Source organism: Hypanus sabinus, chromosome 7, assembly GCF_030144855.1.
Source record: "Hypanus sabinus isolate sHypSab1 chromosome 7, sHypSab1.hap1, whole genome shotgun sequence".
In the NCBI taxonomy this organism is placed as follows: Eukaryota; Metazoa; Chordata; class Chondrichthyes; order Myliobatiformes; family Dasyatidae; genus Hypanus; species Hypanus sabinus.
The window spans coordinates 39324621-39351140 of record NC_082712.1 but is presented as its reverse complement, the minus strand read 5'-3'; the positions used below and the strand labels follow the sequence as shown (position 1 = coordinate 39351140).

Genomic DNA, 26520 nt, shown 5'->3' with positions numbered 1-26520 from the left:
AACGTTTGAAAATAGTGCCATCAGACTCCAACGGACCTCTCTATCTTTGCTGGTGAGTTATCCAGTTACGGGATACGTAACACTAATTACAGCTCCAAAACCATATACAAGTTTACTGATGACACCACTGTTGTGGGCTTTATCAAATGAGGTGATAAATCAGTATATAGGGAGATTGAAAACTTGGCTGTGTGGTGTAGTAACAACAATCTCTTACTCAATGTCAATAAGACAATGTCAACAAGGAACTGATTGTGGACTTCAGCAGAGGGAAACCAGAGGTCCATGAGCCAGTAATCATCAGAGGATCAGAGGTGGAGAGGGTCAGTAACTTTAAATTCCTGGGTGTCACTATCTCAGAAGACCTGTCCCGGTCATATAAATATCATATAATGATTAATCATATAATATAATATACCCATCATATTAATATTATTGCCAATTAAGCACATCAGGGCCTCTACTTCCTTGGGAGTCTGCGGAGGTTAAGCACATCATTGAAAACATTGGCAAATTTCTACAGATGTGTGGTGGAAAGAGCTGGCTGGCTACATTATGGTCTGGTATGGGAACAACAATGCCTTTGAGCAGAAAATCCTACAAAAGTTAGTGGATTCAGCCCAGTACATCACAGGTAAAGCTCTCCTAACTATTGAGCACATCTATATGAAACGTTGCCATAGAAAAGCCGTATCAATCATTAAAGATCCCCACCACCCAGGCCATGCTCTTTTCTTGCTGCTGCATTCAGGTAGAAGGCACAGATGTCTCAGGATTTGCACCACCAAGTTCAAGACAGTTACTACCCCTCAACCATCAGGCTCTTGAAGAAAAGGGAATAACTACACTTAAAGGACTCTGTTATATTGTTATTTTATGCTCATTATTTATTGCTATTTATATTTACATAGTTTGTTTAGTTATCAGATCCTGATGTTTACAGTTAATAGTTACTGTTCTATAGATTTGCTAAGTATGCCTGCAGAAAACGAATCTAAGGATTGTGTGTGGTGACGTGTAGGTACTTTGATAATAAATTTTACTTTTAACTTTCAATAAATGGGTTAACCTGTGAGGAGCATTTGATGGCTCTGTGGGAAAGGATTGCAATCCAAGGTCTTACCACAGCAGGCACTGAGGACTGAGTCCTTTGCAAGAGCTATTGACAGGTGTATTGTGGCCACATGAATGGTATTGATGGAAGAATATATTATTGTAACAACTCTACAGATATAAACAAAGCCAAGTACTGACTTTGTATATAATTTTTATGAATAAAGTTAATTTTTTTTAAATTAATGAATTTGTTATCCAAATTTACCCTTTACCCAAATTATAACGAAAACTGTGCCTTTTCTTTTATGGTAACTGTGCATGAACTTACCTGGGGGAGTGCTATACTTCCTGAAGAAAGTACTTCTTACATTTCTTCTGACATTATGTGCAGCCTTTATCCTCCAGAATTGAAGACTCTGAAAGTAGAGAAACAGTCAGAGCTAGCAATTATTTTTAATGCATGTTATAATACTATAGTAATCTACTGGGATGTTTATCGCTTGCTGCACCATTTTCAACTGAATGGGATTTATATATACAGTGGAGTCTGGTTAACTGGGCCACATCGGAACTTGTACATTTTGGCCCAATTATGGCCAAAGTTCCATGGAAATAGTTTAAAAAGGTATAAAAAGAGACAAACTACTGTTCAATGGAATTATAAATTACCTATTTAAATGAAATACAGAACACATTAGAACACTACCAATACTGGTGGTTGCCTGTTGTATTCAATGATAACAGGAAATCTGTGTGGGAGTGTTTAAATTGGAAAAGCCACTGTACTAGGACAGTTCCACTCTCTTGACTTTGGAAGTCTGGGTCCATGGTATGAGTAGATATCAGAAATGGGGTCTTCCCTGTTTGCAGTAGCTGGTCATGACATCTTCTGTGCCTCGCCATGCCCTTCTCTCTGCATGTGGCATTGCATCCTGGCTGTTGGATTTCACTGTAGATCTCATCCACCCAGTCCACCGAAGCTGACTTCACACGCCCTACCCCTATCTCACCGGGGTAGGAGACTCACTGGCTACCTTCGCCCAGTTTAGATTGCCGGTCAAAGTGGTATACCAGGGTGTGGCCACTCTCACATGCAAACAGCTTCTTGGACTTTTAAGTGAGAGCTGAATGTCCAGTGGAGACCAAAGGTAACACTCAAGATAACTGTCTATAGCTGAAAATTCTTTGTAGTTCCTACCTTGGTTAAAGTAGTGAAATCGTTTCATTTGCACACCTGGCCATTTCTAGCATTTCCAAGTCAGGATGCTTGAAAACACAGGAGGCAATACAGTTCTGAAATATCTTGCTGCTTATTTCTCAGCCACTATCAGCGACAAAGATCACTGCTTTTTGAACACAAACACACACGTGATGCTATTTAAGAACTGTTTGCTCTAAGCTGCTGCAGTATCTAACATTAACATCATACACATGACTAACACTAGTTAGAAACTGTTTGGCAATAGTCTCCTGTCCCAATTAAGTGGCATAGTATCCCAAATAACTAACAGATCTAAGTGTGCGAGATATCATTGATGCTGCGTGGGATCGTTCGATGTGGAAAGCCATGATCGCCCAAGCGTGTAACGCACAAGGCAAATGAAGAAGTAGTATTCCAAATAAACAAAGGGAATCCCAGCTATTTTCTCGATGAGGTATTTACTTTAAGATGGCATAAATAAGTGACTGTCCCAATTTAACTGATGGCTCAATAAACTGGAATCCATTGTATTAAGATACTAACATTAAATTCAAATACAATAGGAATTACAGGTTTCCAAGGTTAAGAAAAAGGACAATTTAAAAAAAGTTGAAATAGATATTAACCTTCAAATGAAGAGATAGCATTATAGAAACCTGATGAGATTAACAGATTTTCTATGGTGCAGTCATATATAATTTTATGCTTTCACCCACATTATTAGAAAAGGTTTTGTATCAATTTAAAATGGTAACCTTTAACAAATGACATCCTCTGGAATGAATCCCAAATAAGGGCAATTCCATTGCAAACCACCCCATTCTCCTTGTTACTGGCGAGTATGTTCATGTAAGAGATACCTAAAAAAAAACCACAGAATATTTTTAATGTTGCAGAGGTCAATTGCAGTCTGGACTGCAGACCAGATATAAGCAATAATTTTCTTCCCTGACATTTGGTCTATTATTTGCTTAGTCCAAAAATGTCACCATTTCTCTGATTAGTTATATTTTTGAGAATGGACTTACAGAGAGGAGGGGCAGAGGGAATGTCTGTAATAGGGTTGAATCTAGGTCTTACTATGCGACGCAGTGCTTTGGGTGCCATTTAATTAATAGCTGAATGAAGTAAATTTGAGAGAAAATGACAAACTACCATGCTGAAACTGTGAGATGCAGAACACAGCAGATGAAACAGAAGAAATACTCAAAAACTAAGGCAATATCAGTGAAGCGAGAAAGACTGAACTTATGTACAGGTGAAATCCCTTACTTCAAGACTTCGCAGTTCTTGCAAAAAAAGCAGGAAAATTAGGTCACCTGAAACTCTGAAGATTAGGTGCTTATGTTGAACTTCATTGGAACAGTGTAGGAAGTCAAAATCCAAGAGGTTTAAGAGCTAATATAACCGAATGACAGGAATGGGCAATTTGAAGTTAAGGGTCACTCTTCTAGACAGGATGGAGGTGTACCACAAAGTGTATAAGAGACGATGTTATGAATAACAAGTAGATTATGCCGCGTTGAAAGTGCACCCGGAAGGACTGTTTGGTTTCCTAAGTAGTGGGAGAATCTGTATGCTCTCTCCATGAACATCGGTATGCCCAGCTGCTCCTCACATGCCAGACCAGCTGGCAGGTTATTTGGCAGCTATAAATCAGCCTTAGCGAAGACACCTGACAAAAGAAAGAGGAGCTGAAGGGGATAAGAACGAGAGGGGATCAGGACCGTTTGCAGTCTACTACCAGCATAGCCTTTTCACTATTTCTTTCCACGCCAGTTCAAAACAACTGCCCCAGTCCCACTCCCCTGCGACCTCTCAGACAGCACAGGAGGTCAGGATCGAACCAGACGATTGTAATTCTGAGGCGGTGTCGCTCCTTTACACAGTCAGCGCCTTCCATGATACTCATTACTCACGCACCAGCTGCCCTGCAGGATGCCGCTTCGGCCGCCGTGTCCGGGAGTCCTCCTGGCCGACCTGCCATCCCAGCATGCATCGCAAACCGCACACCGTTTGAGCAATTCCGTCAACGGATTTCACTGTAGTAAATTCTGAACGATAACATCTTACAAAGTTAAGGTTTTTGCACTGTTAGACTTTTCTATAGTTTTTTTAGATGTGTTTAAAAGCAACTCTGTTCGCATTATTATTTTTTGACATTCCGTCTCGTTGGTGTTCGTCGCCGCTCTTGTCCGGTGTGACGCTCCTTGACTTCCTCTACAACAACATGCTGGTCGGGTGAAGGGACCGTCCGTGCCAACGGCAACTACAACAGCTGGAAATTACAGCCTAATCCTTTATTTTTGTGTACCAAGAGTGAGACCAACAGCGCCAAGATGGTGAGTAAGATGAAGGGCGGACTGGGTCAGGACACGCGGCGCTGTGGAGTTCGGGCCGTGCTTTTCCCCAATCTGGGTGCTCTGAGGCCTTCAAAGTTCTTCGCTCCGAAACCTCACTTCAATAGTAGAGTGCGAAGGCAGAACATTAGTAAATAATTAAGTTGTTCAAGATAAAATATCGAGATAGTGTTCATGGACCATTCGGAGGAGAAAGAAACGGTTTCCGTATCGTTGAGAATGAAGGGTCCTGGCCCGGACGTTTATTATTGATTCACATCCATAGGTGCTGCCTGACCTGCTGAGTCCTTCCAGCATTTTCTGTGCGTTTCTCTGTATCGCTAGATAGATATCTGATGGATCTTTGGATGCTTTCAAGAAGGAGCTAGATAGATATCTGATAGATAGGGGAATCAAGGGATATGGGGACAAGGGAGGGACTGGGTATTGATAGTGAATGATCAGCCATGATCTCAGAATGGCGGTGCAGACTCGAGGGGCTGAATGGTCTACTTCTGCACCTATTGTCTATTGTCGTTCTTCAGGTTGCGGCATTTTCCCCTGTTGGTAGTAATGGGAGGAGAGTAGATCCCGGATGATGAAAGTCCTTAGTGATGGATGCACTGTTTAATGATTAAATGATTACGAACATTATGCAAGGCAACCTTTTCACTTCTGTATATATTTAAGATGAGAGAGGGAGAGGTCAAATGAGATGTGTGGGGCAAGTTTATTTACAAACCCCATTTCCAGAAAAGTTGGGATATTTTCCAAAATGCAATAAAAACAAGAATCTGTGTTAAGTTAATTCACGTGAACCTTTATTTAACTGACAAAAGTACAAAGAAAAGATTTAATAGTTTTACTGACCCTTAATTGTATTCTGTAAATATACACAAATTTAGAATTTGATGGCTGCAACACATTCAACAAAAGTTGGGACAGAGGCATGTTTACCATTCTGTTACATCACCTTTCCTTTTAATAACACTTTTTGATCGTTTTGGAACTAAGGATACTGATTGTAGTAGATTTGCAATTGGAAATTTTGTCCATTCGTGCTTGATATAAGACTTCAGCTGCTCAACAGTCCGTGGTCTCCGTTGTCTGATTCTCCTTTTCATGATACGCCATACATTTTCAATAGGAGATAGATCTGGACTGGCAACAGGTCAGTCAAGCACACGCACTCTGTGTCTACAAAGCCACGCTGTTGTAGCCCGTGCAGAATGTGGTCTGGCATTGTCCTGCTGAAATAAGCATAGACGTCCCGGGAAGAGACGTCACCTTGATGGCAACATTTGTCTCTCTAAAATCCTAATATACGCCTGAGAGTCAATTGTACCTTCACATACATGCAACTCACCCATGCCGTGGGCACTGATGCACCCCCATACCATCACGGATGCTGGCTTTTGCACCTTTCGCTGATAACAGTCAGAATGGTCATTTTCATCTTTGGCATGGAGAATTCGATGCCCGTTTTTTCCAAAAACTAGCTGAAATGTGGACTCATCTGACTACAGCACACGGTTCCACTGTCTTTCAGTCCATCTGAGATGAGCTCAGGCCCAGAGAACTCGCCGGCGTTTCTGCATAGAGTTGATGTATGGCTTCTTCCTTGCGTAATAGTTTCAAGTTGCATTTCTTGATGCAGCGATGGACTGTGTTAAGTGACAATGGTTTTCTGAAGTACTCCTGAGCCCAGGTGGCTATAATTGTCACAGTAGCATGATGGTTTCTTAGGCAGTGCCGCCTGAGGGCTCAAAGATCACGCGCATTTAACAGTGGTTTCCAACCTTGCCCTTTACGCACTGAGATGTCTCTGAATTCGCAGAATCTTTTCACAATATTATGTACTGTAGATGTTGAAAGACCTACATTCTCTGCAATCTTGCATTGGGAAATGTTCCTTTTGAACTGACTAACAATTCTCTCACGAATTTTGGCACAAAGGGGTGAGCCACGACCCATCTTTGCTTGCAAAGACTGAGCCTTTGATGGACACTACTTTTATACCCAGTCATGATACCTCACCTGCTACCAATTAGCCTGCTTAATGTGGTGTCTTCCAAACCGGTGTTACTTGAATATTCTGTGCACTTTTCAATCTTATTTTAACTCTGTCCCAACTTTTGTTGAGTGTGTTGCAGCCGTCAAATTCTGAATTTGTGTATATTTACAAAATATAATTAAGTTGGTCAGTAAAACTATTGAAAATCTTTTCTTTGTACTTTTGTCAGTTAAATAAGGTTTCACGTGAATTAACATATCACAGATTTTTGTCTTTATTGCATTTTGGAAAATATCCCAACTTTTCTGGAAAGGTGGTTTTAGGGGACTTTCAGGGATATAGGTAGAAGGCACTTGAGAATATTGATAGAGGTCTAAGTGCGTAGCACCCTGAAATTGGCTTTGTAGCTGGAAAGATTGGTGAAGGAGGCATGTGGCAATCTTGACTGCATAGGTCAGGCATTATCTTATAACTTTATAAGAACGCTGTTTAGGCTGCAATTGAGGTGTTGTGTGCATTTCTGGTCACCATTCTAAGGGAACTATGTGATTTTGCTGGAGAGAGTACAGAGAAGATTCACCAGAATGTTACCTGGATTGGAAGACTTTAGTGATGGGGAGAGATTGGGTAGGATGGGCATTCTTTCGCTGGAGTGAAGGTGATGTGTGATAAAGCATATAAAATTGAGAGTCCTCGGGTAATGATTAGATGTTCAAAATCTCTTTCCCATGACAGGGGTATCAAAAACAAGAGGGCATAGGTGAAGGTAGAGGAAGGAGTTTTAAAGGGATCCAAAAAGTACATTTACTTGCCTAGGGAGTGGTTGATATTTGGAATTTGTTGCTGTAGAAAGTGTTGAAATTGGATACAGTGACTACATTGATGAGGTATTGAGATAGGCAAGGTATAGAAGGGTTTAGGGTGCTAGTAGCAAAAAGAAAGTTTCCTTTATGGAGCTGGTTGGGCAAATGGTTAATTTCTTTGCTGTACAGCTCTGTGACTATAAAACACAAAAGGATGATTTCCCAAAGAGTCAAGAATAACATGCCACCTCCAACGGGATCCCACTACCAAGCAGATCTTTCCCTCCGCCCCTCTTTCTGCTTTTTGCAGGGACTCCCTTATCCATTCGTTCCCCCCCATCGCTTCCCACTGATCTCCCTCTTGGCACCTATCCTTATAAGCGGAACAAGTGCCTCACCTGCCCTTACTTCCTTCCTCACCACCATTCAGGGCCCCAGACAGTCCTTCCAGGTGAGGTGATACTTTATCTGTGAGTCAGCTGGTGTGGTATACTGTGTCCGGTACTCCCGGTGTGGCCTTTTATATATTAGTGAGACCCGACGCAGACTGGGAGACCGTTTCGCTGAATACCTACGCTCTGTCCGCCAGAGAAAACAGGATCCAGTGGCTACACATTTTAATTCCACGTCCCATTCCCATTCTGATATGTCTATCCATGGCCTCCTCTACTGTCAAGATGAAGCCACACTCAGGTTGGAGGAACAACACCTTGTATACTGGCTGGGTAGCCTCCAACCTGATGGCATGAACATTGACTTCTCTAACTTCTGTTAATGCCCCTCCGCCCCTTCTTACCCCATCCCTTTTATATTTAGCTTTTTTGCCCTTTTTTTTTTCTCTTTTTGCCCATCACTCTGCCTGTTCTCCATCTCCCTCTGGTGCTCCCCTCCCTCTTTCTTTCTTTCTCCCTAGGCCTCCTGTCCCATGATCCTTTCCCTTCTCCAGCTCTGTATCCCTTTTGCCAATCACCTTTCCGGCTCTCAGCTTCATCCCACCCCCTCCAGTTTTATCCTGTCATTTCACATTTTCCCCTCCCCCTCCTACTTTCAAATCCCTTACTGTCTTTCCTTTCAGTTAGGCCTAACGAAGCGTCTCGGCCCGAAACGTCGACAGTGCTTCTCCCTATAGATGCTGCCTGGCCTGCTGCGTTCCACCAGCATTTTGTGTGTGTTGCTTGAATTTCCAGCATCTGCAGATTTCCTCATGTTTGCTTAACATGAAAATTTTTTGTTTGCACAGCCAGTGGGTAGAGCTTGCAGTGTGCTGTCAAATCTAGCAGATGAGGTAGATTCAATGATTGTTTTCAAAAGGAAGCTTAATGAATATTCGAAAACATGACATTTGGTGGATGTTAGAATGAGGGCTTGGGAATATTTTCTATTTAAGTGGTCTTTTTAAAAAAAACTATCTTTTTTCAGTGTAACTGAATTGTAATTTTTTAAAGAAAAATCATTAGATATGAATTTAAGTGGGAGAAATAAAACGATGTACATCGGAGCCTTTTATAATTTTTCTGTGGCTCACAGGCAACATATTAAGTATTTTCTCAGCCCAAGAAAAATAGCAACATTTCATTGTGGTTCATGTATCTCAAAAATATCACAGCAAAATATGATACTGAGCCTGAAAAATTTTTATTGTAGGTGATAAACATTTGACCGTAGAAGTAGGTTTTAAGAAATAGTTAATGGAGGAAGGGGAGGTAACAATCTGATTAACTAGAACAGTACAGCACAAGAACAGGCCATTTGTCCCACAGTATTGTGCCAAGCTATTTGAATTGGTAATCAAATTCCTAACTATACTAACCTCTGTGCCTGCACAATGTCCATATTCTTTCACTTCTCTCGCATTCATGTGCCAAAAGGGATACGGAGCCCCTCTTCCCTTTGTTACCCCATCCCTGATATATTTAGGGAATTAAATGTCTCAATTAATTGATCATTTACTTATTTCATTTGAGTTTAATGCAGAGGTTTCCAACCTGGAGTCCACATACCCTTAATAGTATTGGCCCATGGCATAATAAAGGTTAGGAACCCCTGGTTGAATGTATTACTGAGCCTAGAAATATAAAACTTTGAGGGTTTTGTTGTCTGGCAAATACCATTGTTACTTTGAGCCACAACTGTTTCTAGAGTACTGTGGATAAATAGAAGTTCTGAAAGAAAATACTGCAAAATTCTTGGGCTTGGTGTATTTGATGTAGCATATATCATGAACAGGTTTTTATTTTGGTTTACTACAGCCACAGAACGAGTATATCGAATTACATCGCAAGCGATATGGATATCGCTTGGATTACCATGAGAGAAAAAGGAAGAAGGAAAGCCGTGAACCACATGATCGCTCACACAAAGCCAGAAAGATGATTGGTCTGAAGGCCAAACTGTACCACAAACAACGTCATTCAGAAAAAATACAGATGAAGAAAACGTGAGTGTTATGAACTGCATTTTGATAAACATCGTATAATTCTCATTTTATATATGTCCAAATCAAGTTTACTGTCAGGTACTCAAGAACCTGAATGCAGAGGTGCAATGAAAAACTTGCAGCATCATTACAGGTGCATTGCATTAGAGGCACACCATTCAGAAGAAATACTGGATGAATATAATTCAAACTGAAAAATACACAGTCTTTTGTGTTGAGAAGCATTGTGTTGTGCGCGGAAGGTCATGTCTGACAAATCTTATTGAATTTTTTGAAGATGTTACGAGGAAAGTTGACAAGGGTAAAGCAGTGGATGTTGTCTATATGGATTTCAGTAAGGCCTTTGACAAGGTTCCACGTGGAAGGTTAGTTAGGAAAGTTCAATCATTGGGTATTAATATTGAATTAGTAAAATGAATTCAACAGTGGCTGGATGGGAGATGCCAGAGAGTAGTGGTGGATAACTGTTTGTCAGGTTGGAGGCCAGTGACTAGTGGTGTACCTCAGGGATCTGTACTGGGTCCAATGCTGTTTGTCATATACATTAATGATCTGGATGATGGGGTGGTAAATTGGATTAGTAAGTATGCAAATGATACTAAGGTAGGTGGCGTTGTGGATAATGAAGTAGGTTTTCAGAGCTCGCAGAGAGATTTAGCCCAGTTAGAAGAGTGGGCTGAAAGATGGCAGATGGAGTTTAATGCTGATAAGTGTGAGGTGCTACATTTTGGTAGGAATAATCCAAATAGGACATACATGATAAATGGTAGGGCATTGAAGATTGCAGTAGAACAGAGTGATCTAGGAATAATGGTGCATAGTTCCTTGAAGCTGGAATCTCATGTGGATAGGGTGGTGAAGAAAGCTTTCGGTATGCTGGCCTTTATAAATCAGAGCTTTGAGTATAGGAGTTGGGATGTAATGTTAAAATTGTACAAGGCATTGGTGAGGTCGAATTTGGAGTATTGTGTACAGTTCTGGTCACCCAATTATAGGAAAGATGTCAACAAAATAAAGAGAGTACAGAGAAGATTTACTAGAATGTTACCTGGGTTTCAACACCTAAGTTACAGGGAAAGGTTGAAAAAGTTAGGTCTTTATTCTTTGGAGTGTAGAAGATTGAGGGGGGACTTGATGGAGGTATTTAAAATTATGAGGGGGATAGACGTGGATAGGCTTTTTCCATTGAGAGTGGGGGAGATTCAAACAAGAGAACATGAGTTGAGAGGGGGCAAAAGTTTAGGGGTAACACGAGGGGGAATTTCTTTACTCAGTGTGGTAGCTGTGTAGAATGAGCTTCCAGTAGAAGTGGTAGAGGCAGGTTCGGTATTGTCATTTAAAGTAAAATTGGATAGGTATAAGGACGGGAAAGGAATGGAGGGTTATGGGCTGAGTGCGGGTCAGTGGGACTAGGTGAGAGTAAGTGTTTGGCATGGACTAGAAGGGCCGAGATGGCCTGTTTCCGTGCTGTAATTGTTATATGGTTATAAGCAGTTACAGCATTAATATGCTCAGGTAATGATTAGTGTTGTGCGGGTTGGGTTAAGAACTGAGCGTTTGAAGGGAAATAGCTGTTTATTTAACCTGATAGTGTGGGACTTCAGGCTTCTGTACTTCTTGCCCAATGATAGTTCTGAGAAGATAGCATGGCCTGGGATGATGGTGGTCCTTGATGATGGAAGCTACATTTCTGAGACAGCACCTCCTGTATACATATTATCACTGGGGGAGAGGGATGTATTCATGAGATATTGGGCTGAGTCTCCTTAGTAATTGGGTAAATCAGTTATTAGAGAAAATATCATAAAAATATAATGGTAAACATTTCTCTTCATTTTACAAAAATATAATTTTAGAAGGATGTTTTCTTTAATAGACAATAGGTGCAGAAGTAGACCATTCGGCCCTTCAAGCCTCCACCGCCATTTTGAGATCATGGCTGATCAACTACTATCGATACCCAGTTGCTGCCTTGTCCCCATATCCCTTGATTCCCCTATCCATAAGATACCTATCTAGCTCCTTGAAAGCATCTAGAGAATTGGCCTCCACTACCTTCCGAGGCAGTGCATTCCAGACCCCCACAACTCTCTGGGAGAAGAAGTTTTTCCTTAACTCTGTCCTAAATGACCTACCCCTTATTCTCAAACCATGCCCTCTGGTAGTGGACTCTCCCAGATGCAAATAGCAAGCTTTATTACCCTGATAATATTCTCTTAAGATCTTACACTGCTGTATTTGATGTATCTTGTCCTTCTAACTTAGAAGTGATTCAAAACCTTTAAATTTATTCTTGTAACTAAACTTTTGTGAATAAAATATGAATTTTACTGGATTTTCATCTCTGTAATCAAATAGGAAAGAAACTAGTTCTGCAAGGAAAGTGTAAAAATAATTGGCATGAAAGCTTTTTTTAACAGCAAGCTGTTGATGCTTTTTGCTTGAGATGAGAGACTAGCTTTGCCTCAGAAACAGCATCTATTATCAAAGACCCCCATAGGAAAATGGCATGTTTGTTGTGTTAATATTCATGTACATAGTTTATTTTCTTGTTTGTTTTCTTAAATAAAAAGAAGTCATTGAGTCTTTGGAGCAACTCAATTCCCCTACTTCTCTGTAATCTATTTTCTGTCATGATTCTTCTACTACACACCGTCACTAGGGGTACTTTACAGTAGCCAACTAACCTTTCAAATAGCATATTTTTGGAATTTAAGGGAAACCAGATAACCTGGAGGATCTTGTATGCTCTTGAAGAGAACATGCAAGCTCCACATGGGAACACCAGAGATCAGGATTAAACCCAGATGTGAGTTAGCAACTCAACCTTCTGTGTCACTATGCTGCCATACACAGCTGGATGAGACAAATAGGTTAAATTCCATGCATGGTCTCTTAGTCAGTTGTGAATTGCCTAATGTTTCTGTTAGACTTCTGGTACTTCGTAGGAAAGCATTATTGTGTATTGATATAACATTACAACCATGTTGTCTTTTTTGTTATTGTTGAGGAAAGATTCTCCTCAACATTTTTTTGCACCTTGAGGCCTTATAAGTGTTTTCCTCATGAAAATCACATTGGTCTTTGGCAAGGGAAAGCCTTTGCCAAGAAATGTTTTGTTTTAATGCAGCATGTTTCATTTTAAACATGTATTTTATATCTGCAGCATTAAAATGCATGAACAGAGAAAAACAAAACAGAAGGATGATGAGAAAACACCAAAGGGGGCTGTACCAGCTTATCTGCTCGACAGAGAAGGACAATCGCGTGCTAAAGTCTTGTCCAATATGATCAAACAGAAAAGAAAAGAGAAAGCTGTGAGTGAAGGCTGTTCTGCATCTTTGACACAGATCCTTAAATATATGGAAAATTGTCACTGATTACGTGTAAAATAACTGAATATCTGAATGACAACATTTCAGTCTTTTGTTATTGTGATCACCGCTCCCCAGCCTTTAGCATTATCAGGGAAAAGGATAGAATCAGAGAGGACAGGAAAATTTTTAATTGGGAAAGGGCAAATTATGAGGCTATAAGGCTAGAACTTGTGGGTGTGAATTGGGATGATGTTTTTGCAGGGAAATGTACTATGGACTTGTGGTCGATGTTTAAGGATCTCTTGCAGGATGTTAGGGATAAATTTGTCCCGGTGAGGAAGATAAAGTATGGTAGGGTGAAGGAACCATGGGTGACAAGTGAGGTGGAAAATCTAGTCAGGTGGAAGAATGCAGCATACATGAGGTTTAGGAAGCAAGGATCAGATGGATCTATTGAGGAATATAGGGTAGCAAGAAAGGAGCTTAAGAAGGGGGCATGAGAAGGCCTTGGTGAGTAGGGTAAAGGAAAACTCCAAGGCATTCTTCAATCATGTGAAGAACAAAAGGATGACAGGAGTGGAGGTAGGACCGATTAGAGATAAAAGTGGGAAGATGTGCCTGGAGGCTGTGGAAGTAAGCGAGGTCCTCAATGAATACTTCTCTTCGGTATTCACCAATGAGAGGGAACTTGATGATGGTGAGGACAGTATGAGTGAGGTTGAAGTTCTGGAGCATGTTGATATTAAGGGAGAGGAGGTGTTGAGTTCTTAAAATACATTAGGAAGGATAAGTCTCCGGAGCCTGATGGAATATTCTCCAGGCATCTCCACGAGGCGAGGGAAGAGATTGCTGAGCCTCTGGCTAGGATCTTTATGTCTTCATTATCCACGGGAATGGTACTGGAGGATTAGAGGGAGGTGAATGTTGTCCCCTTGTTCAAAAAAGGTAGTAGGGATAGTCTGGGTAATTATAGACCAGTCAGCCTTACATCTGTGGTGGGAAAGCTGTTGGAAAAGATTCTTAGAGGTAGGATCTATGGGCATATAGAGAATCATGGTCTGATCAGGGACAGTCAGCATGGCTTTGTGAAGGGCAGATTGTGTCTTAACAAGCCTGATAGAGTTCTTTGAGGAGGTGGCCAGGCATATAGATGAGGGTAGTGCAGTGGATGTGATCTACCTGGATTTTGGTAAGACATTTGACAAGGTTCCACATGGTAGGCTTATTCAGAAAGTCAGAAGGCATGGGATCCAGGGAAGTTTGGCCAGGTGGATTCAGAATTGGCTTGCCTGCATAAGGAAGAGGGTCATGGTGGAGGGAGTACATTCAGATTGGAGGGTTGTGACTAGTGGTGTCCCACAAGGATCTGTGCTGGGACCTCTACTTTTTGTGATTTTAATTAATGACCTGGATGTGGGGGTAGAAGGGTGGGTTGGCAAGTTTGCAGATGACACAAAGGTTGGTGGTGGTGTAGATAGTGTAGAGGATTGTCGAAGATTGCAGAGAGACATTGATAGGATGCAGAAGTGGGCTGAGAAGTGGCAGATGGAGTTCAACCTGGAGAAGTGTGAGGAGGTACACTTTGGAAGGACAAACTCCAAGGCAGAGTACAAACTAAATGACAGGATACTTGGTAGTGTGGAGGAGCAGAGGGATCTGGGGGTACATGTCCACAGATCCCTGAAAGTTGCCTCACAGGTGATAGGGTAGTTAAGAAAGCTTATGGGGTATTAGCTTTCATAAGTTGAGGGATAGATTTTAAGTGACGCAATGTAATGATGCAGCTCTATAAAACTCTGGTTAGGCCACACTTGGAGTACTGTGTCCAGTTCTGGTTGCCTCAATATAGGAAGGATGTGGAAGCATTGGAAAGGGTACAGAAGAGATTTACCAGGATGCTGCCTGGTTTAGAGAGTATGGATTATGATCAGAGATTAAGGGAGCTAGGGCTTTATTCTTTGGAGAAAAGGAGGATGAGAGGAGACATGATAGAGGTGTACAAGATATTAAGAGGAATAGATAGAGTGGACCGTCAGCACCTCTTCCCCAGGGCACCAGCGCTCGGTACAAGAGGACATGGCTTTAAGGTAAGGGGAGGGAAGTTCAAGGGGGATATTAGAGGAAGGTTTTTCACTCAGAGAGTGGTTGGTGCGTGGAATGCACTGCCTGAGTCAGTGGTGGAGGCAGATACACTAGTGAAGTTTAAGAGACTACTAGACAGGTATATGGAGGAATTTAAGGTGGGGGGGTTATATGGGAGGCAGGGTTTGAGGGTTGGCACAACATTGTGGGTCGAAGGGCCTGTAATGTGCTGTACTATTCTATGTTCTATTGTGCCCACCTATTTGTGAATGTGCTTACTCATGTCACTAAATCTGTTCTGGATCATAGAATTATACAAATGGTCCCTTTTGGCCTACCTGTCTATGCCAGCCATGATGCTTGTCTGTTAATCCTATTCACCCACATTGGGACCCATATCCCTCAGCCATTTCCATTATATTAACCTGTCCAGACAATTGTTAAAGATTGTAATTGAATGAAATCTTTATTACATTTGATTATGATTACATATTGAAATATGATTACATTTCATTCTGTCATAACAATGAAACAAGTTTTTAACTTGTTACATTATGAAAATTATTCCTTGATAGGGCAAATGGGAAGTACCTTTACCAAAAGTCCGTGCACAAGGCGAAACTGAAGTTCTTAAAGTTATTCGCACTGGTAAAAGGAGGAAGAAAGCTTGGAAGAGAATGGTTACTAAAGTCTGTTTTGTTGGAGATGGATTCACTCGGAAACCACCCAAGTATGAACGATTCATCAGACCTATGGTGAGTTAATAACATTACTGGAGGAGAGGATCAAACATAGGAACCAGAAGCAAAGGTGGGCTGTATGAATACTTAAGTTCATGGAAGCTGTGTATTTTTGTGTATTTTCAATTTGTACAAATTGTAAAATTAGCTTCAGTTAAAAGGTTGGTTGGCATGAACATTAAAATTACAAAGAGCTAAGGATAGTGAAGAATGATACCCTAGGTAGAAAAGGAAATAAATCAATTTTGTTTCGGATTCCAGGACAGTTGAAGAAGTGCACCTACTGGTACATGAACCTACAAAGACAGCAAAAGTAATTCTAAAAGCCCGTCAAGAAAGAATTAATCAGTTTAATCCTACCTTTCAGCACTATTTTTGATCCAGTAAGCATCCACTAAAACGTGACAAGGGTTTCTCCAAAGCACCTTCTCGGCAATGAGTTCCAGAATTTTTCAGCTTCACTACCCCTTGATCCTTTCATTAATGATTTAAAATGTGACGCTGGAATTAGTCAATAGGCCAGAACTAGAGTATTGTGTACACTTTTGGTTACTCTATGATAGGAAGGGCTTTCTTTGTTAAGCTGGAAGGAGTGTAAAGAAGATTTACAAGAATATTGCCAGGACTTGAGGGTTTGAGTTATCAGGAGAGGTTGGGCAGGTTAACCATTGGAGCATAGGAAACTGAGGGGTGACCTTACAGAAGTGTATAAAATCATGAGTGGCAAAAGAGCGAAAACACAATCTTCCAAAGGAAAGGGAATCAAAAGCCAGAAGGTATAGCCTTGAGGGGAAAGATTTTAAAGGGTCTGAGGGGCAACATGTTTACACAGAGGATGATGCATGTTTGGATCAGGCTGGTGGAGGGTGCAGTTAAGGCAGGTACAATAGAAATAACATTTAAAAGGCACTTGCACAGAATGGGGAAAGGGTAGAGAGACATGGACAAATATGGTAGAGGTGTGGTGGGGTAAACATGATAGGGCCATTCAAGAGGCTCAAAGACAAGCACATGAATGTGCTGTAAATATTGGGATATGGATGTTAGGTAAGCAAAGGGATTAGTTTAATTTTGATTACTTAGCACAGTATTTTAGGCCAAAAGGCTTGTTCCTGTGCTGTTCTGTTGAATGTTCTATATTACAATTTAAATGTGGCTGTGTAAGAGAGTGAAAAATTATTTTTTCTTTAGGGTTTACGTTTTAAGAAGGCACATGTTACACATCCAGAGCTGAAGGCCACCTTTTGTTTGCCTATACTTGGTGTCAAGAAGAACCCATCTTCACCGTTATATACAACATTAGGTAAGCCATCAAATGGAAATGTATAAACATGGTCCCATAGACAACTGTAATACAAATAATGTTTTTTATATTGTGTCCCTCTAAACTTGTTTCCAGTTCGTCAGTTTTAAAATCAGAGAAGTCTGCAATTCAGTAACTTGTGTGTCCTATGTAAAGATTTAAGTCTAATGTAAACATGTTCTTTTTCAATATTTTAAATTGTTTTGTTATAGGTTAATAGCCTGTGAGCATTGTTATGATTTTGATTTTAATTGACTCTAGTATCCATTTTTAAAAGTTTTATTTGGAAATTTCACAATCAATATATGAATTCACTTCTGATACAAAAGTGGTACCAATTGAAATAATTTTTGAAAGATGATTGCATGGTATCCATATTGTCAGTAAGAAACAAACAATAATGGGTTGATTCTGAAACACAGGCCATATTTTTTGACCGTTCCCCATATTCTTGTTCTCGTAGCATCAATTGATCTTGTGTGTACTCAATACCTGAATATCCGCAACACCTTTGGGCAGAGAATTTTAATGATTCATAACCCTCCAATTCCATGAGTGCTAGATTTTAGATTAGTCTTCCCAGGAGCTTAGTTGAATTTGTGAAATGTGATTTCCCTTGCATGTTTCTTCGTAATTTTTTTTTCATCAACACTATACACTATACCAATTGGCAAAATGCTACCTACTCCAGCATTTTGCTAATTATTATGTCAGATTAACTGATCCCTTTTTTTTTATTTCCGTATTGCAATTTGCTCTCTTTCAGACCGCAATAATTTATGGATTCTCAATGTAGCCAGTATTTTCATAAATAAATATTTTTATTTTAATAATTTTTTTCTATACCTGGAGTGCAGACAATAAGGTTTGTTAACGTTTTATCCCTTCCGTACCGGATGCAGTGATTTAGATCAATGGGTTTACTATACACCATCAGGATAGATCTATAGAGTTTCTCAAAAGCAAAGCTGGAGGAGTATGCCTTATGATCAACTTTTCTTGGTGCACAAATAGATCAGTGTTGCCCCGATTCTGCTCACCAGACCTGGAATATCGAACAGTAAAGTGTTGTCCTTTTTACCTACCACGGGAGTTCTCTGGGTTCATTCTGGTATCAGTTTACATTCCGCCTCAGGCCAATGTCAAGCAGGCATTAGATGATCTGAGCAATGGGATCAACACGCACAAAACAGCGCACCCTAATGCCTTCACCATCGTTTTGGGAGATTTTAACCAGGCCAATCTGAAAAAATCACTAAGCAATTACCATCAACAGATCAGTTGCAGTACCAGAGGAAACAACACATTGGACCATTACACCACTGTCAAGAATGCCTACCATACTATTCCACATTCTCACTTCGGGAAGTCTGATCACCTGGCTGTACTTCTACTTCCTGAGTATAGGCAGAGACTGAAGACTGCAGCACCAGCAGTGAGGATCAAGGAGGTTTGGACAAGGGAACCACATGTGCGCTTACAGAACTGCTTTGAATCGGTGGACTAGACTGTATTCAAGGATTCATCTTTGAATCTGGATGAGTATGCTGCACTTGTTACCCACTTCATTAAAGCCTGTGTGGATGAGTGCGTGCCTACAAAATCTTACTGTACATTCCCAAACCAAAAGCCATGGATGAACCAGGAGGTACGTCATCTGCTGAAGGCTATATTTGTGGGATTCAAGTCTGGCAATCCAGGCCTGTACCAGAAAATCAGGTATGATTTGTGGAGGGTTATTTCATGGGCAAAGAGACAATTTCGAACAAGGTTGGAGGCGACAGCAGATGCACTGCAACTCTGGCAGGGTCTGCAAGACATTACTTCCTACAAAGCAAAACCCAATAGTATGAATGCCAGCGATGCTTCACTACCAGACGAACTCAACGCCTTATATGCAGGCTTTGAAAGGGAGATCACAACTACAGCTGTGAAGATCCCTGCTGCATCTGAGGATCCTGTGATCTCCATCTCAGAGGCCGATGTTAGACTGTCTAAAGAGTGAACCCTCAAAAGGCATAAGGTCCTGATGGAGTACCTGGTACTCCATCAGGCTCTGAAAACCCATGCCAACCAACTAGCGGGAGTACTCAAGGACATTTTCAACGTCTCACAGCTACGGGCAGAAGTTCCTACTTGCTTCAAAAAGGCAACAATCATACTAGTGCTTAAGAAGAATAATGTGAGCTGCCTTAATGACTATCGCCTGGTAGCACTCACATCGACAGTGATGAAATGCTTTGAGAGGTTGGTTATGACTAGACTGAACTCCTGCCTCAGCAAGGACCTGAACCCATTGCAATTTTCCTATTGCCAGAATAGGTCAACGGCAGACACAATCTCAATGGCTCTCCACACAGCTTTAGACCACCTAGACAACACAAACACCTATGTCAGGATGCTGTTCATCGACTATTAGCTCAGCATTTAATACCATCATTCCCACAATCCTGATTGAGAAGTTGCAGAACTTGAGCCTCTTTACCTCCCTCTGCAATTGGATCCTCGACCAGAAGACCACAATTTTGTGTGGATTCGTGATAACATATCCGCCTCGCTGACGATTAACACTGGTGCACCTCAGGAATGCGTGCTTAACCCACTGCTCTACTCTGTGTATACACATGACTGTGTGGCTAGGCCTAGCTCAAATACCATCTATAAATTTGCTGACAATTGTTGGTAGAATTTCAGGTGGTTACGAGGGTGTACAGGAGTGAGATATGCCAACTAGTGGAATGGTGCTGCAGCAACAACCTGGCACTCAACATCAGTAAGACAAAAGAGCTTGTTGTGGACTTCAGGAAGGGTAAGACGAAGGAGCACATACCAATCCTCATAGAGGGATCAGAAGTGGAGAGAGTGAGCAGCTTCAAGTTACTCGGTGTCAAGGTCTCTGAGGATCTAACCTGGTCCCAACAATGTTATAAAGAAGGCAAGACAGTGGTTATATTTTATTGAGAGCTTGAGGAGTTTAGGCATGTGAACAAATACACACAAAAACTTCTATAGTTGTACCGTGGAGAGCATTCTGACAGGCTGCATGACTGTCTGGTAGGAAGGGCTACTGCACAGAACTGAAAGCTGCCGCCCAAAGTTGTATATCTAGTCAGCTCCATCTTGGGCACTAGCCTACAAAGTACTCAGGACATCTTTAGGGGGCGGTGTCTCAGAAAGGTAGAGTCCATTATTAAGGACCTCCAGCACCCAGGGCATGCCCTTTTTGCACTGTTACTATCAGGTATAAGATGCAAAAGCCTAAAGGCATGCACACGGTGATTCAGGAACAGCTTCTTCCCCTCTGCCATCCGATTCCTAAATTAACATTGCTTTGGACACTACCTCACTTTTCTAATATACAGTATTTCTGTTTTTGCACATTTTAAAAAAATTATTCAATACTGGTTTTCCCCCACTGTCCAAAAGTAGTGTTCCTATGAAACCTTTGGTAAGCCAAAGTGTCATAAAGGGAAGAAGCAATTACCATTAATTTACATGGGAAAAATTTTTGAGCGTTCCCAGACCCAAAATATTAACCTACCAAGTCATACCAAATAGCACATAATACTGAAAATAACAATAATATATAGCAAAGCAGGAATGATATGATAAATACATAGCCTATATAAAGTAGAAATAATGTATGTATAGTGTAGTTTCCCTTCTCAGGAAAATTTAGCCGAAACCAATTTGTAGAAAAAAATTGGCGTGTACACACATGCGAACACAGCTGACCGCGCAAGACTTCACGGTCTTTTACAGGGTAAACATAAGTTTAAAGTGGGCGCCCTTTTTTGTAAAAGTGAAAATCCTCTGGATTTATTTTGGTTAGCGAAAACAGGTATTAATGTAAGTGTTTTGTAAAAGCAAAGCGGTGTAAAGCGAACTTCCGTAAAGCGGGGTCACCTGTATATGTTATTGATTTACTTGTTTATTATTTTTTTTCTCTGCTAGATTATGTATTGCATTGACTGCTGCTGCTAAGTTAACAAACATGCGGGTGATAGTAAACCTGATTCTGATTCTGAATCTTTAATTTTCCGAGTGCTTTACTAACAATTAAATTCCTCACAGTCATTTGCTTAAACATTTTTTGTAATTTATACCAGTGAAGAGGAATTTAAAACATCTGTTATACTTCATCACTTTTTAATTCCACTTTTAGTTTTAAATTATCTCATAAGGGTTTCAAATTTATTCTGTATTCCTTTTTAGTTATAAAAGCTTTTAAAAATTTCATTCCGTTTTGAAGAAGGGTCATTGGCCCAAAACATGGACTTGTTTCTATTTCCACAGATGCTACTTGGCAGGCTGAGTTCTGTAGCATTTCTGTTTTGGCTTATTTTTTTTTCCTAAAAAAACAAAGACATAAACACAAGCCTAATCACTCTTGGATATGAACTACTGGACGGCAAGTCACAGTGCCGAGGCACCCAGTTTATTTCTTACTAGTTCTTCAACTGTTGCTGCTTTCTTGTCCTTGTTCTTCTGGTTATAATTCTCTGATAGTGTAATATTTTATTAATATATTTTGCAACAGAATTTTTCTCATGAAATATTTATTTTCAATGCAAAATATTTTAAGAATTATTAGATATTTATCTATGTTAATGTGATCATTATATATAAATATATATCATAATCTGACTTTCCATATTTTTCTTGGTCAATTCAACCTTGGAATATTTGTAATTGCCTTTTTTGAGGATTCTATTTTTGTGACTGAATTGTATACTGCTCAAAGTGAATGTAAAAGTTTATGTTATGATCATTTTCCTCTTAAGGATTTCTCAGTATGGACTTACTGCTTAAAACTCTTGTAATTCACGACCAGCTCATTTCTCTAATTTGATTCATGCCTGAAGTCTGCAGACTTTGATTCTGATCAGCTTTGATTACTACTTTTGATTATGTCAATATAATTGCTATGCATTCTTTAGCCATTAGTAAGTTTTTCTTATGCCTTTGATCAAGCTTCATCAGTGAATGAAATTACCCCACACCCGAGTCACAAAATTATTTTATCTTTTATACTTTATTTAATTTTCAATTATGCCTTTTGTTGTTTTTTTTTCAGGATCACTCCTCAAATGACCTCATACCATCCTTCATTACTGGGCTACTTTGTCTTTTTTTTGCCTAAAATATTAAGTACCCTGGAATATCTAATTATAATTCCCATGCCTGGTCATCAGACTATTGATTCTGTAATGGCATTATATCAGATCCATTGACCTTTATTTGTCTAACAGATTTTATTTAATTCTGTATACTGATAGCACTGTGGTTAACTTCTAACCTGTATTTGATGGGTTTATCTTCTAATTTCTTAAATTTTTAAAAATTACTAATTTTTTAAAAAAATTCTTTGAACACTTGTAATTCTTTAGTCTTGTGATCCTTGCCACATCCAGCTATGTCTGAGGAAGAGTATGCCCAGTGCCAGAGCAATCCCAACCATTGCTTCCTTCATCAACAAAGGATACAAGATTTTGTGATATGCTACTTTTCTTTACATCATATTCTGTCAATAACCCTTTCTATTCCACTGTCTAAAATAAACAATTCAGGTGGACCTATCTTTAAACATGATGCATCTTTAAACACGCAGTTTGAACAACTGTACAGAATTCTGAATCCAGGTTTTTTGAGGAAATTACGAGAAGGGTAGACTAAGGAGATGCAGTAGATGTGGTGTATTTGGATTTTCAGAAGGCTTTTGACAAGGTACCTTACATGACGCTGCTTAGCAAGATAAGAGCCTATGGGATTACAGGGAAATTATTAGCATGGGTGGAGCATTGACTGGTCGACAGAAAACAGAGTGGGAATAAAGGGATCCTATTCTGGCTGGCTGCTGGTTACCAGTGAAGTTCCACAGGGGCTGGTGTTGGGACTACTGCTTTTTATGATGTATGTCAATGATTTGGACTATGGGATTAATGGATTTGTGGCTGAATTTTCCATTGATACAAAGATAGGTGGAGGAGCAGATCGTCTTGAGGAAGCAGAGAGACTTAGATAGTTTAGGGGAATGGGCAAAGAAGTGGCAAATGAAATACAATGTTGGAAAGTGTATGGTCATGTACTTTGGTGGAAGAAATAAATAGGCAGACTATTTAGATTGGGAAAGAATTCAAAATGCAGAGATGCAAAGGGATTTAGGAGTCCTTGTGCAGAATGCCCTGCAGGTTAATCTCCAGGTTGAGTCGTTGGTGAAGAAGGCAAATGCAATGTTGGCATTCATGTCTAGAGGTATAAAGTATAAGAGCAGAGATGTGATGCTGAGGCTCTGGAGACCACACAGAGTATTGTGTGCAGTTTTGGGTTCATTATTTTAGAAAGGATATACTGACATCGGAGAGGATTCAAAGAAGGTTCACGAGAATGATTCCAGGAATGAAAGGGTTACTGTATGAGGAATGTCTAGCAGCTGTTGGGCTGTATTCCCTGGAGTTCAGGAGAATGAGGGGGGATCTCATAGAAACATTTTGAATGTTAAAAGGCCTGAACAGATTAGATATGGCAAAGTTATTTCCTATGGTAGGGGAGTCTAGGACAAGAGGACGCATCTTCAGGATTGAAGGACATCCATTTAGAACAGAAGTGCAGAGAAATTACTTTAGTCAGGGGGTGGTAAATCTGTGGAATTTGTTGCCAGGAGCAGCTGTGGAGTCATTGGGTAGGTAGATAGGTTCTTGATTGGACATGGCACCAAAGGTTATGGGGAGAAGGCAGGGGAGTGGGGATGACTGGAAGAATTGGATCAGCCCATGATTGAATGGTGGAGCAGACTGGATAGGCCGAATGAGCTACTTGTGCTCCTATATCTTACGGTCTAAAGTTCCTTAACACAAAATGCTGGAGGAACTCAGCAGGTCAGGCAGTTGACACCTTGTGCGGAGACCCTTCATCAGAACTGCAAAGGAAGGGGGAGGACACCAGAATAAGGTGGTGGAGGGAAGGAGAGCAAACGAGGTCATAGCTGACACCAAGTGAGTGAGGGTGGGATGTTGAGATGAGAAGGAATGGGTGGAAAAAGTAAAGGGCTGGAAGAGAAAGAATGTGCCGGGATCTGTATTGTATAACTTGTGCATTATGCTTTATCCAGTTTTAAATTATTCAGCTGTTAAATAAAATAAGTTGGGAATTCCTTTTCCCTATTAAAATTACTGCCCATCTTGGGAGTGCAGTTAAGGAGTGGGTCAGGTACGTGTCATTGTTTTATTTTAACTTCAGAATAGTACTTTTATATCCCTGCTCTATCCTCTACTAAACATATTCTCTCACCCTGCCCATCCCATCTCCAAACTTTGGCCAGCTCTTTCTCTTAACAATGAAACACTTAACCTGTCAGTCCTTGAACTCTGCGAGGAAACTGGAGCACCCAGAGGAAATCCACTTGTTCATGGGGAGAACGTACAAACTCTTTACAGGCAGACGCAGGAATTAAACCCAGGTCACCTATACTATAAAGTGTTGTGCTGACCAATATGTTACCGTGCTGCCCCAACACTTCACTCCACTGAAATACATCTGCCTTTAGCTTCGCCTTCACAAATTACAGGGTGAAGACATAATCTTTATTCTTGAAAAGTCCTTCCTCGTGTTTAGAATCTGAATACAATGTGCACTGATAATATCTGTAGTTTATTTTGTAAAATCTGTCTTCAAGCACTAAGTCAATATGTACTACTTTGTAGGTGTTATTACTAAAGGAACTGTCATTGAAGTGAACGTAAGTGAACTTGGCTTAGTCACACAAGGTGGAAAAGTTGTCTGGGGTGAGTCACACATTTGTTTTTCACTGGAACCTTAGATTTGTGGTGATTTTTTTTTTGGAGCCCACTAATCACTAATAAATTGTAATAGTCCAAATTTAATTATCAGTGGTATACTTGCAAGTGGCCTAAGTTGATAAATTTAATCCTTGCCAGGCAATATTTTGAAGCAAATAATTTTCAATTTACTGTTATTAAGTCTCATGGATTTCCATCTGCTTTGTTGAGTTTTCAAAGTAAATTTGTGTATGTACACTCATAATTGTGTTCTCCCTTCTCTGTTTTGCCAAATAATTTCAAATTTTATAGAAAAAGTAAAGGCAGATTGAGTAAAGGAAATATACTTCATTGACCTTGCATGGTTCTCACCTATGGTTTGTCCATCCATTTTGTCCATGCCTGCAACTTTTCTAACATTAATTTTAGGTTTCTCACGGGAGTAGATCTATGCTAATACATCCCCTTAAGTATATATTATATAATATTGCAGCAGATTTTGTACTACTTTATAAAGATTTGTTATGCATTGAACCTAAGTGTGCAGCATTATATCTGGTAGTTTTGCATATGCTTTTTCTTACTTCCAGATTCTCTTTTGCTAAAGCTTTAGTAACATGAACAACCAGTATATCATAGAATATACACTGAAACCATTGCTCATGTAAAGTAATGGGGAATTATTCTTGAAATTCAATACAATATTTCCAGATTAACTTAATGGATGTGCATACAAGGGTCTTTAAGACTGAGGAAACGTGGACCATATTTTAATTTTACTGTAAATGTAAAATTACTCAGACAGCTCCTTAAAAAGGATTTTTGTAAACTGAATAATTTATGATGTACTATGTTTAAGAAAGTGTGTACACAAGTTGATTGTCTGTTTTCTCCTTTCCCTTCAGGTAAATATGCACAAGTAACAAATAATCCTGAAAATGACGGCTGCATTAATGCTGTTCTTCTCGTTTAAATTATCATCTTATAGACCGTGGCATGGACGTTAAACAGACTTAATTATTCAAGTCTGGTTCCACAAGTACTGTTTTGAACACCAAACCATTCAAAACAAAATTAACTATATTTGTTCTTTGAACAATCTAGGGAAAAATAAAGCAGCATTTCAATAAATCTTGTCTTTGTTTTTTTCCCCACCCTTTGAATCTTCTTTAACAAAGATTAATGGAGAATAAACAGAACAGGCTGACATCGTCCCAGTATTGATGAGTTTAGCAGGCTTCTAAAATTATTAACAGGAAAATTGCATATTTCAGGATCCATATTCAGTATAGTTGAGGATTGTAATATTGCTGAGGTCTATCTGGTGAGATTTTAAATTGAATTGCCTGTTCCCATGGCATCATCTAGAAAAAAAAAACTACACAGTTTTTAGTCAATGTCCTAATGAGAAACATATCATTATAAAAAACAAATTGGCCAGTCATTTTCA

The 26520-nt window shown here is 40.0% G+C and overlaps 2 protein-coding genes across 4 annotated transcripts in view; one reads left to right on the top strand and one right to left on the bottom strand.

Moving 5' to 3' along the window:
• gfm2 (GTP dependent ribosome recycling factor mitochondrial 2) overlaps positions 1 to 4286 on the bottom strand; it is a 64405-nt gene extending 60119 nt beyond the window's left edge. Inside the window, exons 1-3 of one of the 3 annotated variants that reach the window (XM_059974545.1) lie at positions 4177 to 4286; positions 3013 to 3117; positions 1385 to 1472 (exon numbers count right to left, since the gene is read on the bottom strand). In XM_059974545.1, the coding sequence (XP_059830528.1) occupies positions 1385 to 1472; positions 3013 to 3078 (154 nt within the window). In that variant the 5' untranslated portion in view covers positions 3079 to 3117; positions 4177 to 4286. The other 2 variants (XM_059974546.1, XM_059974547.1) reach the window with 2 other exon arrangements.
• A 158-nt stretch (positions 4287 to 4444) lies between these two features.
• Positions 4445 to 26201, top strand: nsa2 (NSA2 ribosome biogenesis homolog (S. cerevisiae)). The gene is made up of 7 exons (XM_059974548.1): positions 4445 to 4599; positions 9663 to 9850; positions 13017 to 13167; positions 15825 to 16004; positions 17181 to 17292; positions 24996 to 25076; positions 25976 to 26201. The coding sequence occupies exons 1-7, from the start codon at positions 4597 to 4599 to the stop codon at positions 26041 to 26043; spliced, it is 783 nt and encodes a 260-aa protein (XP_059830531.1). The 5' UTR covers positions 4445 to 4596; the 3' UTR covers positions 26044 to 26201.
• Positions 26202 to 26520: the final 319 nt, after the last annotated feature.